General features: G+C 42.9%; 1 protein-coding gene across 6 annotated transcripts in view; it reads left to right on the forward strand.

The window, feature by feature from the left end:
* STAMB (STAM binding protein) overlaps positions 1–20347 on the forward strand; it is a 36959-nt gene extending 16612 nt beyond the window's left edge. For all 6 annotated transcript variants that reach the window (XM_011713615.3, XM_011713614.2, XM_011713616.2 and 3 more), the window contains 8 exons: positions 1280–1355; positions 1634–1729; positions 4139–4505; positions 6096–6220; positions 7110–7247; positions 16838–16950; positions 17554–17653; positions 19697–20347. In XM_011713615.3, the coding sequence (XP_011711917.2) occupies positions 1280–1355; positions 1634–1729; positions 4139–4505; positions 6096–6220; positions 7110–7247; positions 16838–16950; positions 17554–17653; positions 19697–19753 (1072 nt within the window). In that variant the 3' untranslated portion in view covers positions 19754–20347. The remainder of the gene's footprint in view (positions 1–1279; positions 1356–1633; positions 1730–4138; positions 4506–6095; positions 6221–7109; positions 7248–16837; positions 16951–17553; positions 17654–19696) is intronic.
* The last annotated feature ends 1167 nt before the right edge of the window (positions 20348–21514 follow it).

Raw genomic sequence — 21514 nt, forward strand, 5'->3', positions numbered from 1 at the left:
AAATACAAAAAATCAGTCAGGTGTGGTGGTGGGCGCCTGTAGTCCCAGCTACTTGGGAGACTGAGGCAGGAGAATGGCGTGAACCCGGGAGGCGGAGCTTGCAGTGAGCTGAGATCCGGCCACTGCACTCCAGCCTGGGCGACAGAGCGAGACTCCGTCTCAAAAAAAAAAAAAAAAAAAAAAAGAACTAAAGGATGAGGACTTATAGTTTGTTTTGGTGGGGGTCATCTTTTTTCCTTATTGAGGCTTCCTCTTCCAATTACTCCTGCCCCATGGGCAGTAAGTAGAAAAGAGTATCCCAACTACAATATAATATTTTAGAGCTATCGACAAGCTACCTTCAATTTATTTTTTTTTAAATCTTAGTTTCTGTGTATTACAACTTAATTCTGTTAAAAGACATCTTTGTTCAGAACCCCTCCAGTATTTCTAGACATTCCAGAAACCATATGGAAGAAGTATGGTGTAGTAGTTAAAGAATAGACTTTGGAGCAAGCCTGCTCATGTTGAAATTCTGAATCTGCTACTTTCTTTCTGTGACAAGTTACTGGACTTTTATTTATTTTCACTGCCCCTAAGTAGATGTCTTAAATGTTAGAGATTTGTGAATTGATTCAGTTTATTCCCCCCACTGAGCTTTAGAGCCAAGGACAAGAACCAAAAGATGAAATCTAGCATCTTTATATTTATCTAAGCACTTTTCATCAAAGACAATACATACTAACATGTAATATGCACATACTATGTGCATAGAACACATGCACTAAGTATTTCCATGCATTTTATATGATGCAAAGTAATATTCTTCTTTGAAGGAACATGAATCCCAAAGGAAAAAAGCCAAAGTTAAAGGTTACGTAAGAACTAGTAGTAAGGAAACATGGTTTTCTCTTCCTGCCCATGGCTGCCAAACTGTTCTCTGAAGACTGCTTTGTGACAGAAGCCCTTTCCTTTGAAAGCCTGTCACCTCACAAGAAAAAGATCTCTTTCTTTGGAGGTACATTTGTGGGCACATGAAAGGCTTTTACAAATTTTTTTGGCCATCCTTTTCATTGTGGGAATCTGGTGCTTGCTGCCTAGTTTGAGAGTAGAGGAAAAGACTCTGGCTTTTTAGGGGGGATAGAGATGGGAAGGGAGCATGGCCCAGCTGGGTGTGCTAGCTGCACTTCTGGAACCTTTCATTTCATGTAAGGGCTTCAGGTAAGGGGGTTGCATAGCTTTAGGGTCTTACGGACATTTGGACCATTTGTTTCATAATCATTTTTAACTGTTTCCTTAGGCTTTTTATTGAGAAACTACCAAAGCATCGAGATTACAAATCTGCTGTCATTCCTGAAAAGAAAGACACAGTAAAGGTGGGTCTTGACTATCATTGTTGCCCATCTAAAAGCTTCAGAGCACTACAGACTGACTTCAAGATAAAAGTAGTAGTCTCTGCATCTGAGTATCAGATCCTACAATAGGAAATAAGGCCATTTCACCAGAACAGTTCTGAAGTAGCAGGTATGGTACAGTAGGGGGTATTTTAAATCATTTTGGGAAATGTTGCAATCACCAACTTGACTTAAGTCTTCTTTTGGATTCTCTAATTTTCTGGTATTGTTCTAATTCTGTTTTCTGTTTGGTGTCTCAGAAATTAAAGGAGATTGCATTTCCCAAAGCAGAAGAGCTGAAGGCAGAACTGTTAAAACGATATACCAAAGAATATGCAGAATATAATGAAGAAAAGGTCAGTATATAACAGCCAAGAAGAAAATTATTTTGCTTTTTTAGGCTGTGCCCTGGGATTGTAATATGACATTTCAGTATATCCTGTGCTTTTAATGTGCTGTTTCACCTTTTTTGGGCAAAGACCAGAAACTCAAAAAAGTAGACCACCACCAGTGGTTAGGCTCAGGATTGTAACACAGATATAGCCTATTTGTTGAAGAGAGTGACTTGAGGGACCGAAAATCTGTTGCCTACCTGCTGTATCTAGAGTGAGAATCTTAAGAACAATGAACATTCTCTCCATAACATAGGTTTTTAGATCAGACAGTTTGAGGGTTTGATTAACATTTGGTTATACCTGAAGCTATTTATAAGAATTGACTTTTCAAGCTTTTTTTTTTTTTTTTTTTTTTTTTGAGACAATCTCACTCTGTCACCTAGGCTGGAGTGCAGTGGCACGATCTCAGCTCACTGCAAACTCTGCCTCCCCAGTTTAAGTAATTTCTCCTACCTCAGCCTCCCAAGTGACTGGGACTGCAGGCATCTGCCACCACACCCGGCTGATTTTTGTATTTTTAGTAGAGATGAGGTTTCACCATATTGGCCAAGCTGGTCTCAAACTTCTGACCTCAAGTGATCTGCCTGCCTCGGCCTTCCAAAGTGCTGGGATTACAGGCATGAACCGCTGCACCCAGCCATTTCAAGCTATTTTCAAATGACCTTTTTGGGAAGAGTCAGTTAAAACATGTGGAGAAACTCCTAGGGTGCTGTCAGTGGCCAGCTGTGAATACATACTGCAGCCACTCACAGGCTGTTGTGTAGCTGTCTGCTGGTCTCTATTCTGGACTCTGATGTTGAAAATCAGCAGAGGGATGAACAGCTGTGAGGTATATATTTCTCTTTTTTTGAGACGGAGTCGCTCTGTCGCCCAGGCTGGAGTGCAGTGGCACGATCTCCGCTCACTGCAAGCTCTGCCGCCTCCCAGGTTCACGCCATTCTCCTGCCTCAGCCTCCTGAGTAGCTGGGACTACAAGCGCCCGCCACCATGCCCGACTAATTTTTTTTGTATTTTTAGTAGAGACGGGGTTTCACCGTGTTCGCCAGGATGGTCTCGATCTCCTGACCTCGTGATCCGCCTGTCTCGGCCTCCCAAAGTGCTGGGATTACAGGCGTGAGCCACCAAGCCCGGCCTGAGGTATATATTTCTAAAGCACCAAATGAGTGTAAGCTTTAAGGAGGAGGTTATTACTTAGCATTTCTTTTTTTTTTTTTTTTAAATCAAAGTGCCACTCAAGTATTTCTTATTAGCTTAAAATGTCACTCTGTGTTGAACAAATACATAAAAACCATAAAAATTTCAGAGGCTTCATTTTGGGTTAAAATTCAGTAGAAGGCCAGGTGTGGTCGCTCATGTCTGTAATCCTAGCACTTTGGGAAGCTGAGGTGGGTGATTGCTTGAGTGCAGGAGTTCGAGACCAGCCTGGGCAACATGGTGAAACCCCCTCTGTACAAAAAATACAAAAATTAGTGTGGTGGCATGCACCTCTGGTTTCAGCTATTGGGGAGACTGAGATGGGAGGATCACCTGAGCCCAGGGAGATTGAGGCTGCAGTGAGCCATGATTAGCTACTACAGTCCAGTCTGGGTGACAGAGTGAGACTCTCTCTCTAAAAAAAAAAAAAAAAAAAATTCAGTAGAGATCCCCAAAATAGCAGGTATAAGTTTAGTTCTGGTTCTATTTTATAGCCTTGCTTGAAATATAGAATATATACATGACACAGAGAGAATGAAACTGTGATACAGGTTAGGAGAACACAGACAATAAGTTGCATCAAGATTTCAGGCCAGACATTGTGGCTCATGCCTGGAATCCCAGCACTTCAGGAGGCCAAGGTGGGCAGATTATTTGAGCCCATTAGTTCAAGACTAGCCTGGGCAACATGGCGAAACCCTGTCTCTACCAAAAATACAAAAATTAGCCAGGTGTGGTGGTGCACACCTGTGGTCCCACCTGCTCAGGAGGCTGAAGTGGGAGGATCGCTTGAGTCTGGGAGGTCGAGGCTGCAGTGAGCTGTGATCATGCCATTGCACTTCAGCCTGGGAAACAGAGTGAGACCCTGTCTCAAAAAAAAAAAAAGAAAAAGATTTCAGTGAAGAGGAAAGTGCATTAGGTAGAATCATTGCCAGGAGGATATTGAGAGGATTGGGATTTTAATTGTCCCTGGAGATAGGTACAGTGGCCGGATAGAAAGGGGTGGTGACTAACTCCATAGGTATAAAGATACTGAGGAAAGCAAGAAGCCTGTGTTAGGTAATCAGGCCAGAGCAGAAGTACATTTTGGAAATCTCTGTGCTAAAAAGCCTTGTTCTCCTGAAGTGTGAAGTCACTGAGGTGTGAAGTGTTAGCCTAAATTTTCTCTCTTTGTAGAAGAAGGAAGCAGAGGAATTGGCCCGAAACATGGCCATCCAGCAAGAGCTGGAAAAGGAAAAACAGAGGGTAGCACAACAGAAGCAGCAGCAATTGGAACAGGAACAGTTCCATGCCTTCGAGGAGATGATCCGGAACCAGGAGCTAGAAAAAGAGCGACTGAAAATTGTACAGGAGTTTGGGAAGGTGGACCCTGGCCTAGGTGGCCCGCTAGTGCCTGACTTGGAGAAGCCCTCCTTAGATGTGTTCCCTACCTCACCTGTCTCATCCACACAGCCTTCAGACTGTCACACAACTGTAAGGCCAGCTAAGCCACCTGTGGTGGACAGGTCCTTGAAACCTGGAGCACTAAGCAACTCAGAAAGTAGTAAGTGCATTTGCTGATGTCCTCTTCTTTCTCAGTTGCAGCCAAACAGTATCATTCTGATGGGGTCAACCTAAGATTACCTTCCTGATCCCACTCATTAAGCTTTGGTCACAGAAACCCATCTGATAAGTATTGCTGTACTGTGTCCTAATACACTGGCTCTATTATAAAAGTGGCCTTTGCTGAAACCTAGTCTGGTCGATTTTCTGAAGAGCTTAATAGTATTCTTGAAAGTCAGACTATCAACTTTTTAGTTGAAAGGAAAGGAATTTGCCAAACCTAATTCATAATCCTCAGATAACATCATCAGACTGCTGTGTGACTGTCTCCTGCTCTGACTTTGTTACCTCTCTAGCAATTCAGATCTTGCTGTTGAATATGCAAAAGCAGAACATCTTTTGCCCCCCCACCTTTTTTTTTAAATATGAAAATACAGCTGTGAGAGACACTTCCTAACTTTAGCTTGCTGGCTGTCTCACGGAGTTTCTCCATGGTGTTCGGAAACTGGGTCCATTCTTGGCATTTTTTATGATCTGCTTTGTTCATGCCTTTTTTGGGGGACTACACTGTATTTTTTGTTTTGTTATGGTTTGGCATTTTAACTTCTTCCAAAAGACTAAGTTCAGAAGTAAATAACTGCCCAGATTGTTTTCCATTCTCAAGAATTTACTTTTAAAGTCATACTCTGATATTATCTGAGATAAAGATTTAAAATTAAAAGTTCAGACGAATGGGCAGTGTCTTAGTCCATTTTGTGCTGCTATAACAGAATACTTGAGGCTGGGTAATTTATAATGAACACAAATTTATTTGGTTCATAGTTCTGGAGAGTAGGAAGTCCAAGATCCAGGGGCCTGGCAGGGGCCTTCTTGCTGCGTCATCCCACGACAGAAAGGTGGAAGGGCAGACAAAGATCCCTCATAGCCTCATCGCCTCTTAAAGATCCCACCTCTCAATAATTTTGCATTAGGAATTAAGTTTCCATGACATGAACTTTGGGAGACACAGTCAAACCACAGCAAGGAGGTTATTTTTTTAATTCTTTGTATTAGATTCTGACAGAAAATTCCTGAATGTTTAAAGAACTTGTCTCTTTTTTCCCTACTAAATTTTATTTTTTACTTTTATTTTTTAAGTTTTTGTGGGTACATAGTAGGTGGGTATATTTATAGGGTACATGAGATGTTTTGGTACAGGCATGCAATATGAAATAAGCACATCATGGAGAATGGGGTATCCATCCCCTCAAGCATTTATCCTTTGAGTTACAAACAATCCAATTACATTCTTAAGGTTATTTTTAAGAAAACTTTTCTTAAGTTAGTAGTTTGCCCTTTTCTTAACTTGAATAATTAAAGCCTACTATTTTCTCTTCTTGAAGTAATGTGCTCCTTAAAGCTGTGGCCCAAGATTGGAGAAGAGACTTTACAACCCTTGTTTTGGTGCGGTTAGAATGAGATCCCCACTCACTGCCTGAAGCTGGGGGGATCCCAGTGGCTTAATGTTGCTCTCCCAGGGCTGCCAGCTGTGAGGACTACTTGAGGAGGTGGGGCTCAGTGATCTCAGACTTTTCTCCTTTCTCCATTACAGTTCCTACAATCGATGGATTGCGCCATGTCGTGGTGCCCGGGCGACTGTGCCCACAGTTTCTCCAGTTAGCCAGTGCCAATACTGCCCGGGGAGTGGAGACATGTGGAATTCTCTGTGGAAAACTGGTAAAAAAAACCAAACTCTTCTCTGAACCGAAACTGTTTCTTCCCCTCTTGGCATCCTGTGACTCCCAGAGAAAATATCCAGGGCCAGTTACTCTTTGTACCAATCCCTCCACTGAAGGAACCGTGGATTGCATAATTTCATGTCACATTGAATTTGGTGACCCTGTATTGATTGATTGAATTGAAGTGATTATTTTAATGCTATTAGTAAGAAATACCTAATTTTAAACTTGGTAGGAAGATCCAGTCATTATCTACATATCAGTTTTTTTAGTACCTACTTTATGGTAGGACCTGGGAATATGAAATATGTAAAGCACATAGTATGTGTCCACAAAAAGTGCCCAGTCACTTTGGGGAGAAGGCAGACATGCACTAAAGTCTAACCATCATGCTAAAAAGTATGTACAGTGTAAGTATTGAGAATTTTGAGGAAGGAAAGGTCACTGAATGGAGGCACTTAACCCATTACTGCTGAATGAATAAATAAATGAAGTGGAGTAAATGTAAGCTGAGGCTTATGGGATGAGGTGGACTTAAGGAAACAGTGACAGGAAAACGATTTTAGACCTGAGCAAGGGAAGATAAATGGTACTCTACTCAGAGCTTCTGAGCAGACCAGTTTGGCACAGCAAGAAATTCCCTCAGGGCTGTGATGTTTGCCCAGACTGCAGAGTTCTAGGGTTGGTCTCTGCATCGGTTGCTGTACAGAGCACCCCAGGCAATGTGCATGAGCAGCCAAGGTTGTGAACCACTGAGTGGCAGGACTTCTGCTGTGTGGGAGGGGCTTTCACTCGTATAGATGCTTACATTTCCACTTTCGGGATGGAGTGGAGCAGAGTTACATGAGCGCCAGAGAATTGTGACCAGCTGTTTTCTCCTTTGGCAGATGAGAAATGAATTTACCATTACTCATGTTCTCATCCCCAAGCAAAGTGCTGGGTCTGATTACTGCAACACAGAGAACGAAGAAGAACTTTTCCTCATACAGGATCAGCAGGGCCTCATCACACTGGGCTGGATTCATGTAAGCAATTCTGAGCTCTCTGAGAGTTAGTCTCCGCCTCTCCCGTGGTGGTATAAACACACTGCGTGTTTCTTTGAACAAAGTCAATTATATCCAGATTATTTATTGTTTTTCTCTCTTTTGGATGCGGTCCTTAGCATACTTGACTATTGTACTTCAATATTGTTTTCTTCCCACTTAGGGCTTTTAATTTTTTTTAACTTTTTATTTATTTTTTAGTAAAAATAAACTGTTTTCCCTAAAGTTCTAGTTACCCTCTGAGTATGACTGGTGATGGGATGCTGGCCTAGAATACATGTGGACATTGACCATAGAGACTATGCCTACTGTATACAGATGATGTTCCTTAAAGGTATATAACTCAAAATATTTTAAATGAGCCAAGGAGGTTAATTCAGGTGCTTGCATTTGGTCATTTGGTCTTTCTTAAAGCATCTTTATATAAACAAGAAGGGCTATAAATACACATGATTTTCAAGTGTCTGCATATCTTGTGCAGCCTTCTGGTAATGTTCAGGTAAAATATGATGCCTTCCCTAAAGATTATTTTTAAATTTTTCTTTCTATTCCTTTTTAAGCCCTCACTCTCATAACCCAAGCTGCATTTTATGTTGTATGACAGAGTTGCAAATAAATTGGCTTATTCTTGGATTACACATACTTGTATGCCAGAATTTGGGAAAGACTGACGTGTGAGGCAGTCCCGTGTGTCGTGCGTCCTTTCTTCTGTTCTATTACATTCATGTTGGTGATTTGCCTGTTATTGTGTATCCCCACCACACCCCCATTGTAGTAGATGGGGGAGAGAAAACTTGTTCCTTATCTGCCAGGGGATACAAATTTGAGTAAGGTATGATTTTAGCCTCATGAAGGAGATTAAATAAATAGACAATTAATAACTTCACCTGGGGCAGAATGTACTAAGGGTTTCAAGAGGTGCCAGGAAGGCACTGTGGAATTCAGAGGAAGGAGGGACCATGCCTAATAGGGTTTAGTAGAATGTTGGCAAGCTGGACCTAGGTCAAGTTCCTTATGGAGCAGACAAGTAGAGAAGAGGCAGACTCTGTTCCTGGAGCACTGTGGGGACCAGTTCGCTGAGATTTGTGATTCATATCAGGAAACAATGGTAGACATGTATTTTTGTTTTTTGTTTTTTGTTTTTTTTGAGACAGAGTTTCACTCTTGTCACCCAGGCTGGAGTGCAATGGCAAGATCTTGGCTCACTGCAACCTCCGCCTCCCAGATTCAAGCAATTCTCCTACCTCAGCCTCCCAAGTAGCTGGGACTACAAGCGCCCGCCACCATGCCCAGCTAATTTTTGTATTTTTGGTGGAGATGGGGTTTCACCATGTTGGCCAGACTGGTCTTGAACTCCTGATCTCAGGTGATCCACCCGCCTCGCTTCCCAAAGTTCTGGGATTACAGGCATGAGCCACCGCGCCCGGCTAGATATGTTTTAATGCAGTACATTGGAGCCGTGTTCTGGAGGGTCTGGGGTGGACAGGCAGAATTGTTCCACTTTTTAGTAAGTGGAGAATTCTTAAAGGTTTTTGAGCAGAACAATGATATGATTAAAGCCATACTTTAGAAAATTTAACGTAAGTACAGTTTTAAGGTAGGTTGTGGCAAGGAGATGATTTAAGAGGTTAGTGTGCTGATAAAAATCTAATAATGATGAGATCTAGGGTGATGCCATTGTGTTTGAGAAGGAGGAGATGAGTGTAGGATTTCAGAGGATTTGAGAAATGAGTAATAGAGAATGATGACTCAGAGTCAATGGTGACTTAGAGGTTTGGGGCCTTGCAGTGAACATCTCGTAAGCAAAAGTAGGGGATCCAGGAGAAGGATTTGATTTGAAAGTGGGGTTCAGTTCTGAGCAAGTTGAATTTCAGGTACTGGTGAGATATCAAATCATTGGAGGTAGTTATCAGCCAGTTGGCAATGTAGGGCTAGAACTTGGGAGCAAAGTCAAAGCAGGAGAGAGGGCTCTGGGAATCCACTATGTAGTGCTGATCTTGGAAGCCCTGGAAGGGGGAGAAGAGTCTAGAGCAAGAAAAGGTTCACTGGCAACTTGGGGGACAGGCCACCTAAGGGAACATAGAATGTAGTTAGCAATGAAGCAAAGAGATGTATGAAAAAGGTGAGGGTAGTGTTAAGGGACAGAAGCCATAGCAGGAGGAAGGTGTTTGTTTTTTGTTTTTTGGTTTTTTTTTTGAGACAGAGTCTCACACTGTCGCCTAGGTTGGGGTGCAATGGCGAGATCTTGGCTCACTGCAACCTCCGCCTCCCAGGTTCAAGTGATTCTCCTGCCTCAGCCTTTTGAGAAGCTGTGATTACGGGCAGCCGCCACCATGCCTGGCTAATTTTTTTTTTTTTTTTGTATTTTTTTTTTTTTTTTTTTTTTTTGAGACGGAGTCTCACGCTGTTGCCCAGGCTGGAGTGCAGTGGCGCGATCTCCGCTCACTGCAAGCTCCGCCTCCCGGGTTCCCGCCATTCTCCTGCCTCAGCCTCCTGAGTAGCTGGTACTACAGGCGCCCGCCACCGCGCCCGGCTAATTTTTTGTATTTTTAGTAGAGACGGGGTTTCACTGTGGTCTTGATCTCCTGACCTTGTGATCCGCCCGCCTCGGCCTCCCAAAGTGCTGGGATTACAGGCTTGAGCCACCGCGCCTGGCCTTTTTTTTGTATTTTTAGTGGAGACTGGATTTCACTATGTTGGCCAGGCTGGTCTCAAAATCCTGACCTTGGGATCCACCCACCTCGGCCTCCCAAAGTGCTGGGATTATAGGCATGAGCCACCACGCCCAGCCGAGAAAGGCTTTAAGAAAGAATTTCCGGATGTTAACCATGTCACATGCTGCGGAGAGCTCCAGAATGGTGAAGACTTCGATTGGCCTGGATTTGATCAAATTATTGAGGACCTCGATTTAGTGTGTTTTAGGCATTAATGGGAGTAGACTGTAAGAGTTTAATAAGTCATAGGGATTAAAGTTGTGGAGATAATGAAGTGTACACTACCATTTTGAGCAACCTAGCTCTAGAGGAAAGGAGAAAGATGGGATGGTGGTTTAAGGAGAAGCTGGGTTGAGAGAATGTTTGGTTGATTGTTCAGAGTGAAAGGCTTGAACGTGTTTTGTTTTGATTTTGTTTTTCAAAAGCTTTGTATTTTGAAATATAACACATATATATAAGAAAGCACACAGAAACTAATTATATACTTTAGGCCGGGCGCGGTGGCTCACGCCTGTAAATCCCACTTTGGGAGGCCAAGGCAGGCGGATCACGAGGTCAGGAGTTCGAAACCAGCCTGGCCAACATAGTGAAACCCTGTCTCTACTAAAAACACAAAATTAGCCGGGCATGGTGGCACATGCCTGTAGTCCCAGCTACTCAAGAGGCTGTGGCAGGAGAATCGCTTGAACCCCGGAGGCGGAGGTTATGGTGAGCCAAGATCACGCCACTGCACTCCAGCCTGGGCAACAGAGCGAGACTTGGTCTTGGGAAAGAAAGAAACTAAATGTACACTTTAACAAATAATTAAGCAAATATCTATGTACATACACTACCTAGGTCAGGAAACAGAACGCTGTCAGGAGCATGCATGCCCTAAGGGAGGGAAGTCCTCTCTCCCTTGCTTCGTTTATAATTTCACCACTTCAGTGTGTATCTCTAAACACTATAGTTTACTTTTGCCTGGCTTTTACCTTTTTGTAAATGGAATTATACCATATGTATATTTGTGTCTTGCTGCTTTTGCTCAACATTTTGACGGTTTATCCACATTCTAGTGTGTAGTTTTCTGAACATGTTCTTATGCCCAATGAGCCAACAATAGAGATGGAAAAGGGCAGGAGAATCAAGGTAATGTGATGATAAGGAAGGACCGAATCAGAAGCACAAAGAGGGATTCATCTCACAGGGGGAAAAACATCCATTCCTCCAAGACAGGATTGAATGAACAGAAATGAAGATACAGAGAGATTTTTGAAATGATATCTGGAGGAGTTGAGGAAACACGTTTTAGACAATCTTGACCTCAATAAAGTTGGAGTCTAGGTCTGCTGTTGAGCAAGAGGGAGACCAAGGAGGATTTAGAAACTGGAGGAGATGGGGGAAAGGTTAGAATCATTCTGTACAGACTTCAGGTAGAACTTAGCTACAAATGAATAAAAGCGTTTTAAGTATCAGTGAGGGCCCAGCTGGGAACAGATTTAGAGCCTAAATTGATAGTAGTTCAGCTTATTTATTTATTTATTTATTTATTTTGAGATGAGGTCTCACTGTGTTGTTTATGTTGGAGTACAGTGGCTATTCACAGGCACAATCATACTGCACTACAGCCTTGAACTCCTGGGCCCAAGTGATCCTCCTGCCTCAGCCTCCTGAGTAGCTAGGACTGCAAGCAAACACCACCATGCCCAGCTAGTTCAGCTTTTTTTCCTCCATAACATTTCTGCACCATTCCTTCCTAATTCGGGATTAAAAACAAACAGGCTGAGGTGGTGGCTCACACCTGTAATCACAGCACTTTGGGAGGCCAAGGTGGGAGGATCTCTTGAGCCCAGGAGTTCAAGACCAGCCTGGGCAACATAGCAAGACATCATCTCTATAAATTTAAAAAAATTATGCATTTGTGGTGGCACACGCCTGTGGTCCCAGCTACTTGGGAGGCTGAGACAGGAAGATTGCTTGAGACTGGAGGTCAAGGCTGCAGTGAGAGCCGTGATCACGCCACTGCACTCCAGCCTGGGCAACAGAGTAAAAACCCTGTCTCAAAAACAAACGAAAAGCAGACCGTAAGATTTATTCAGATCTTGAAATTGGCCAGAGGAAAATGCAAAAGATCAGTTCTTCCTTCTTAACCTTGTCAACTATAAATCAGCTTCCCAGGTCAAAAACTTTGTATGGTCATGGATTGATCACCAACTGTTGTCAGACCTCCAGCCCAGAACTCAAGGCACTCCTCATCATGTCTCAGCCCCATCTGAGCCATTTCCCTCTAGGGAAAATTTCCCATCCAGGCACCCAGGCTGCCTTCAGCATTCACCCTCCTTGCTCATTTCTGCTCCTTCGGCATATTGTTTTCTCTTTGTGAAAGTGCCTTCCTCTATCCCCAGCAGCATGGGCACAGTGAACATAGTGAACTTTCATTCAAGAAACTTGACTGTGAAAGGAAGGAGGGAGAGAAGGTTCAATAGTTAGAGAGGAGCAGGGGATCACGGCAAAGTTTTTTGATTCCGTTTAATAGTTGTTTACTGAGTCCGTGCTTATGTCTCTTTATTATCTTTCTGGCTACCCACATTTACTCCCAGTTAGAATCCTGGGCTCTAACCATGGGATGGAAGGTGGTGTTGGCACAGGCCACTGCTCCTTAGCAGCCTAAAGGATTATATTCTCATCAGGTAGAAACTTTGTGGTCACTGAAGTCCTTACATGTCCCGTGAAGACTTGTGTGTGGATTTGCTGCCTGCACTCAGCTAACACGTTCCCGTCCTGAAGGCTTCTTTCACAGTGAGCTCATCACAGCACCCCGTGGAATGGTGCTTCTCAGATGAGGCTGCACATAAGAATCACTTAGTGAGCTTTCAAGAAAAATGTTCCCTCATGATGGTTCTTTCCAGGGATGGGGTGCAGGAGTCTGGGCTTTTGTCAAGCTCCGCAGGAGATTTGTTTTTTTGGACAGCAGGTTTGAAAACGCTAGTCAATTGCGTGTTTTTATTGTCTGTGCTTTTCTGTCAGTGAACGTTGGTTGTCTTTTTGAATCATGCTAGATCTTTTTCCATTTTTGTTACCTAAGATCACACCTCCTCTAAGATGAACATAGGTCATTATATGGTTGTCTGTTTTGCATATAAAATATGTGCTTAATAAAACAAACAATGGAAACAAATTAATCAGGATGCACATTTAGGTGATGCTTTAACTGATTAACCTCAAATTTTAGAATCGTGTTCTCCTTCCAAACAGAATGGTCTGCTTTGTATGGTTTAACTATCCACTGAAATTCAAGTAGTCCCCTACCTCCCATATCTTCCTTGGATGATGCTTTAGCTACAGGACAGCCTTTGCCTATAGAACCTGATTCATGCTTGACCTTTTAACACCTCTGTGGGAAAGAAGAATCATTCATCTAATTGTGGTTTACTAAGTCCTTGACATCTACTATGTTGAAATATTGGGTATGTACCTTCTGTTCCAGAATGGGTGACTCGATGGTATGGAGAGACCTTGTAAGGAACCAAATAAGTCTTGATGGTCAATTAGAAATTATGAGTCTCTTGAAAAACAAAAACCTGAATCATCCAGAGGGAAACACTTCTTAGAGGAGATAGAAGAAATTCCCTAGGAAAAGTTCCAAGGGCCACTGCGTGCCGTTCACAGTTGTTGAGGACACTCATCTACCTTGTCCATGGATGCCCATCATGACAACCCCAGTAACACCTTTGATTCCATGGATCCCTGGGTGAATCCAACATCATAGTCCTTGAGTTCTTCCAGTTTGGTTCAAGAACAGGAGAACCAGAGCAGGAGATATCAGCAGACAACCTCCTCGTCTGTCTCCAACCCTGAGACACAAATGTCTTTGCCTGTCTCCACTCCTGCTGTCTGGTGATCTTTGTGCAGCAGGTATGCTTCTGCAGGAGGTCTCCAAGCCAGTTTCTGTGTGCTGTCATCTGAGATGGGGTTCCCCTTGCCGGTTCTCACACCCCACAAGACCCACCACACTGATCTCCTGGCTAGCACACACCAACCTCAGGGAGGCCTTTTCTTCACACTTGGAACCCAGATCTTGATTTCCTTTTGAAAGGTCAGAATTTGTTTAACTGGAATGTGGCACAGCATTGAATTCTTCTGCCTTGTCTATTTCAGCTTCAGAATTCTGTTTTTCTCCCACTTTGCAGTGGTCTTTGAGTTTTAACACTGAGGAAGAGTATCTTTCCCCAATGATGCCCCAGATGGAAGGTTTGAGCTCTGTCCCTGGGTCCTCTCCATACCCCCCTAGTTTAATGGCCCAATGTCTTGATGCCTTCTCACATCACAGCTCTGCAGCCTACAGTCTTTCATCCAACCAGGAATTCCAGAACCCATCAGGCACCCTAGATCTTCTAAACCGGTGGGATCAGAGTCCCCGTTTTGAGTAGTACAGAGAGGAAAGTTCCCCCTTGTGTTTACCTCCCTTTTTTGTCTGCCTACTCCAGTTCCCCCTTTCTTGAGTGCTCAAGCTGCCTAACATCTTCCACTGTCTTCAAACAAGGGAAGCCAGAAAGTTCCAAGCCTCTTCGTCCTCAGTTTACTTTTGTCCAGTACAGCCTCAGTGACCTCTGGGAGCTCTCTCCCTGAGAAGGTTGTCTGAGTGAATTAGATGAAATGTGGTGGGTGGGTTATTTGATACGTCATCTATAACCATGAGCTAGGACAGCATGCACTTGCCTGGGCTTAATGGTGTTGCTTTCCATTAGAAAAAAGATCACCTTATCATTCATCAGACACTCTACAGAATCTCAGAATTATGGTTCCGCACAATGTAAGTGAGAGCATATATCCACCTACCCAGGAATTGAAGTGGGATCTCCCCCACCCCATTTGTAGCATCTCCCTATGTTTGCTCTTCAGACAAATCCCCATCTGTTTAGTTGGCATTCTGCTGGGGCCAATGCAATCTAAGTTATTTCATTTCCTTAGTTATTTTCATCTCCTTCCCCTCTCTCATTGTATCCTTTACCACGGACAGCTCTTGCAGTTTCCAATAATTGTTTATACTCCTTATTTCTTTTCTTTTCTTTTTTTTTTTTTTTTTTTTTGAGATGGAGTCTTGCTCTGTCACCCAGGCTGGAGTGTAGTGGCATGATCTCGGCTCACTGCAAGCTCTGCCTCTCGGGTTAATGCCATTCTCCTGCCTCAGCCTCCCAAGTAGCTGGGACTACAGGTGCCCACCACCATGCCTGGCTAATTTTTTTTTTTTTTTTTTTTTTTTTTTTACTAGAGACGCGGTTTAACCGTGTTAGCCAGGATGGTCTCGATCTCCTGACCTTGTGATCCGCCTGCCTCAGCCTCCCAAAGTGCTGGGATTACAGGCGTGAGCCACCGCACTTGGCCTATGCTCCTTATTTCTATGAGCTCTTTTATTCATTTTATTCCTTGTTACCTAGGACTGTATAATGGGCACATATATATTTTTCATTTTCTTTTTCTTGTTTTCTTTTTTTTACAAACAGTCTTGCTCTGTCACCCAGGCTGGAGTGCAGTGGCGCGATCTCGGCTCACTACAAGTTCCATCTCCCAGCTTCAAGCGATTCTCCTGCCTCAGCCTCCCAGATAGCTGGGATTACAGGTGCCTGCCACCATACCTGGCCAACTTTTGTATTTTTAAGAGAGATGTGGTTTCACCATGTTGGCCAGGCTGGTCTGAAACTCCTGACCTCAAATGATCTACCCCCCTCAGCCTCCCAAAGTGCTGGGATTACGGACATGAGCCTCTGTGCCCAGCCTGTTTTTTTTTTTTTTTTCTTTTTTTAATTGACAAATAACACTAGTCTGTATGTTTTGAAATATGTATACACATATTGTGGAACGGGAAAATCAAGCTAATTAGCATATGCATTACATCACTTTTTTGTGATGAGAACACTTAAAATCTACTCTCTTAAGCAGTTTTCAAGTGTATAATACATTGTGATGAACAGTAGTCACCACATTGTATAGTAAGTCTGTTGAACTTAAAAAAAGAAAGAAATTATGAGTCTCTTCACATACTGGTATTAAGCTATATTTGTTTACAGTGCTGGAAAGGAGCTTCCTTACTTATTAGGAACTTCAGGTGGACCTCTCATGGTTGCAAGTGGCTTCTTACAAAGGAGATTGTGCCCAGCTGTCGAGAACTGTTTGGCTTTACTTCCTTCAGAGACCAGGCTTGGTTGTACAGCAGAGTAGTCCTCCCTTATCCTCAGGGGATATGAGCCCAGACCCCCAATGGATGCCTGAAATCACAGATAGTACCAAACCCTATATATACTATGTTTTTTTCCTATACATGCATACCTGCGATAAAGTTTAATTTTTTTTTTTGAGACGGAGTCTCGCTCTGTCACCCAGGCTAGGGTGCAATGGCACGATCTCAGCTCACTGCAAGCTCCGCCTCCTGGGTTCATGCCATTCTCCTGCCTCAGCCTCCCGAGTAGCTGGGACTACAGGCGCCCGCCACCTCGCCCGGCTAATTTTTTTGTATTTTTAGTAGAGACGGGTTTCACCATGTTAGCCAGGATGGTCTCGATCTCCTGACCTCGTGATCCACCCGCCTCGGCCTCCCAAAGTGCTGGGATTACAGGCGTGAGCCACTGCACCCGGCAATAAAGTTTAATTTATAAATTAGGCACAGGAAGAGATTAACAACAACTATAATAGAATAGTTACAAAAATACAGTGTAATAAAAGTTATGTGAATATGGTCTCTCTCAGAATATCTTATCACATGTAATATTTTCAGATTGCAGTTGATATGGGTAGCTTGAAACCTCAGAAAGGGAATCGCAAATAAGGAAGGACTACCATATATCCTCGCTAAGAGTCCTCTGACTTTTTTTCTCTCCTCAGACTCACCCCACACAGACCGCATTTCTCTCCAGTGTCGACCTACACACTCACTGCTCTTACCAGATGATGTTGCCAGAGTCGATAGCCATTGTTTGCTCCCCAAAGTTCCAGGAGTGAGTATAAAGGGCATGGTTCTGGGTGTTTCAAGGGGGTAGTAGGGAAGAAAGCCTCAGGGGAAAAGGTCTCTATTCTTGCGGCCTTGTTCTTTGTAAAACACATAGATTGTAGTATAAATTGGTTATTCTAAAGGGCTTCCTTTTAAGCACCATATCATGATTAATCTATCATGCTTGTTCAAAAAGATATCCAAGTAACAACTTAGTTGCTATTCTAAGAAAAGTCCACAAGAAATTTGAAGTGTTTGTCTTGAAGCGATAGGAATGTCAAGAGTTTTATGTTGGATTAGCAAGTTTCAAAATCAAACACATTATCTCAGAATGCACTTCTTTTCAATTCCAAATCCTGTCTTTACTCCCACTTTGATTATTTACTATGAATTCTCCAGCAAAACTAGTGTGATGACAGTAATGAATCATTCTCTAACTGTGATTCATTCACCAGAGAAGAGACCTATGAGGCAGCATCCTACAGAAGCTGTCTCACAACGACCTCTGCCCTGCTGTGTGAGTGTGCATGCTGGTGTGTGTGTGTGTGCATGTGTTTGGGATGGAGGGACACCTTTGCTTGACTCTTAGCCTGCCTTTTTTAAATTTCAGAACTGGATTCTTTAAACTAACTGACCATGGACTAGAGGAGATTTCTTCCTGCCGCCAGAAAGGATTTCACCCACACAGCAAGGATCCACCACTGTTCTGTGTACGTTATCTATGTAGAAGAAACTGGGGCTGTGCTTCAGGCAGGGAGGACAGTCAGAGCTGATGAAATGCATCATCCTTCCTGATCCACACAGAAGACCAGCCTTGTCACTTACCTTTCCAGATCTCAATAGTAAGGACGTACATGAGAAGCAGTGTGGGATAGGAATAGATTTGAATCTTAGCTCCGCCACTGTGTGCCTTTGATTAGGCTACTTACCCTTCCTGGGCCTCAGTTTTCCCATCTATAAAATAGGCATAATAATAACAACACCTATTTTATAGGGTTCTTGAGATGATTAACTGAAGTAATGTGCAGGAAGTACCTAATGCAGTCCCTGGCTTATTAAATGTTACTTTTTCCTTTCGTCAATGTCAGTTTCTAAGCCTGTACTTCAATAAGAGATTTGAATACAAAGGAAAAGAGAAGCCACTTAAGATAGGTAAATTAAGTATATTTGTAGAATTTTGCTTAAATCATAGGGGCTTTACGACCTTCCTACAAAGTTTTTTTTTCCCTATGCTGTGGTCTGTGAGTAAAAAGTTTAGTTGATGATAAGATCAGTATGTTTCCATTTGCCCCTCCAATCTGATTCGATGGTGTTGCATTACTCCATGCTGGCCATGGAGTATTATTTCTTTTGGGTTCAGAGAAAAGTCAGCAATATGAAAAAGGGACTAAGAACCTTGACACTTAAAAGGAACTGGAGATGTTTAGAAGAGAAATCCTAGGAAGGATCTGAGAGCTGACTTCAAGTGTTAGAAGAGTTGATGTATGAAAAAAGGGATTGGGTATGTTTCATGTCACTCCTAGCACTACAACTAAGACTTCATGGAATGATGGTTTTCTGCTGAGCGTGAGGAAAAACTTTCTGACAAATCTGTTCAAAAATAGATCAGTCTGCCTTGGAATGTCTAAGTACCAGGATGTTGAAACAAAGACTACACAATCAGAAAAAAAGGTTTGGGGCACCAGTGCCCACGTTTTCGGTTATAAAGACCCCTGTTGCCAAAAGGGAGCATTCTCCTCTCACCATGTGACAGTAGGTATACTTTATTATTTGGGCGACATCATAGCCCAAAAAAGTGTGATGAATTCAATAATTCTTTTAAAGTAATGTATATTTTAGGGATGACACTATTTGTTCCCAAGCTTAGGCATCAAAAAGAATGAGTCTAGAATGTACATACATTTTAAAAATAAACAAAGGTATATAGGCAAACACTGATTCCATGTACAGGTGGAACTGGTGATAGTAATGAGTCCCAGACTCTTACCATAACTACCACTTAAATAGCAGTCTGGCTTCCAGACTGAGAACCACTAGCCTAGAATGAACATTTTAAATAAGGTTTTTTTTTTTGTTTTTTTTTTTTTGAGACAGTCTCGCTCTGTTGCCAGACTGGAGTGCAGTGGTGCGATCTTGGCTCACTGCAGCCTCCACCCCCCAGGTTCAAACAATTCTCCCGCCTCAGCCTCCCGAGTAGCTGGGACTACAGGTGTGCACCGCCACGCCGGGCTAATTTTTTTTTTTTTTTTTTTTCTTTACTAGTAGAGACAGGGTTTCACCATGTTGGCCAGGATGGTCTTGATCTCCTGACCTCGTGATCTGCCCACCTTGACCTCCCAAAGTGCTGGGATTACAAGCATGAGCCACCGCGCCCAGCCAAAAAGGGTTTTTTTTAAATGACTTTTCAGGCCGAGCGCAGTGGCTCATGCCTATAATCCCGATACTTTGGGAGGCTGAGGCAGGCAGATTACTTGAGGTCAGGAGTTCAAGTCCAACCTGACCAATATGGTGAAACCCCACCTCTACTAAAAACACAAAATTAGCTGGGCATGGTGACTGTGCCTGTAATCCCAGCTACTGGGAAAACTAAGGCAGGAGAATCGCTTGAACTCGGGAGGCGGAGGTTGCAGTGAGCTGAGATCGTGCCACTGCACTCCAGCCTGGGCAACAGAGCAAGACCCTGTATGAAGGGGAAAAAAAGACTTTTCAGAATTTTCTAGGACTCCACCTTTCTTTCTTTTTTCCTGTTGCAGAGCTGCAGCCACGTGACTGTTGTGGACAGAGCAGTGACCATCACAGACCTTCGATGAGCGTTTGAGTCCAACACTTTCCAAGAACAACAAAACCATATCAGTGTACTGTAGCCCCTTAATTTAAGGTTTCTAGAAAGCTTTGGAAGTTTTTGTAGACAGAATAGAAAGTGGGGCATCACCTGAGAAAGAGTTGATTTTGTTTCAGGTTTGAAAAGAAATAACTGAACATATTTTTTAGACAAGTCAGAAAGAGAACATGATCACCCAAAAGCAACTGTAACTCAGAAATTAAGTGGAAAGAATGGTATAATGAACCCCCATATCCCCTTCCTTCTGGATTCACCAATTGTTAACATTTTTTTCCTCTCAGCTGTCCTTCTAATTTATCTGTCAATTTGTTTATATTTACCTCTGGGCTCAATAAGGGCATCTATGCAGAAATTTGGAAGCCATTTAGAAAATCTTTTGGATTTTCTTGTGGTTTATGGCAATATTAATGGAGCTTATTACTGGGGTGAGGGACAGCTCACTCCATTTCACCAGATGGTGAGGCTAACACATCCTGAAGAGTGATTTTGTCAGGAATTATTGTTATTTAACAAGTGTTTTCAGGATATTTTTCCTCTACAATAAAGTAACAATTAACTTATGTTTTTGTGCTCCAGAGTGATCCATTTGATCAAGCATTGTATAAACAGGTTAAAAGGTGTGGTTGTTTTGGAGAGGTGAGGGGAAAATGGAATTTGAGATATACTGACACTGAAGGTGTGTCCCAGTTCACTTTTAATTATTCCATGTTTTTTATCTGCCTGTTGCCATCTTCCAGAGGTGTGAAGTCATCTCTGTTCTTTTGGTGCTGTCTCAAATGGGTCAACCATTCACTTCCTCCTTATGCCCTCCATGCTTTTGGCTGAGGATAATAAAGCCTTTGTTTGGAGTACCAGGTTACACTCCAGTAAATGATTACATTTCCCAGCCACCCCACCCTACCAATTTCACTGTGTTGGCTGTTCTTTTCTGACTAAGGCAATACCTAGGAAGACACTTGAAGCGGCAGTTGATACTGCCTTTTTCTGTGAGCTGAGCCTGGTGTTCTAGGTGGCCTAGAATTAATGGTATCATTTGTGACACCTCGAATGAGGGCAGGAGAGTAAATACTTTGGCCAGGAGAAGAGTGATTTCTTCTATATCAGAATTCTAGGTGAGGGGAGGGAGAATCTGAACGCATAATTCTAGGTGAGGGGAGGGAGAATCTGAACGCAAAATCTTGCTTCATTTTTAAATTTTGTCTCAGTCTTGATTGCTTAGGTTGGAGGTCCTTGAACTTGTCCCCTGAAAGAGCCCAGTTCTCTATATTATTTTTCTTCTCTTGGGTTCTTAACTCCCCATATAGTGGAAATTCTTTCTCTGCTGTTTTGGTATGGGTGAGTCTGGAGGCCAGTTGGACTTGGGAAAGCCATTTCCTCTTACAGCCCAGAGCAGCCTGGCTATTCCACCTTGCTCTAAACAGTCCTGAAATCGCCCAGTCCTGTGCTTTTGGGAAATCCATCCCCTTCTTCCCATTCTTTGTCTACCACTTAGCTTAGGGCTTTCTTACCTTTTATTTCGACTGTAGCCATTGGCTTTTACCAAGTCTCTTTGTTTTTAGCATTTCTTCATTCCAGTCTGTTCTGCACACTTTGATCAGGAGAAGCTTCTCACACTACAGCCATGTTCATGTTTTCTCTCTTGCTCAGAAACCTGCAATAGCTTCCCATTGCCGAAAGTCTAAATTTAGCTTTTAGTCAGAACTTCCCATTTAAAGTTCTTACCCCTGGC

This window comes from Macaca nemestrina, chromosome 13 (genome assembly GCF_043159975.1).
Source record: "Macaca nemestrina isolate mMacNem1 chromosome 13, mMacNem.hap1, whole genome shotgun sequence".
Classification (NCBI taxonomy): Eukaryota; Metazoa; Chordata; class Mammalia; order Primates; family Cercopithecidae; genus Macaca; species Macaca nemestrina.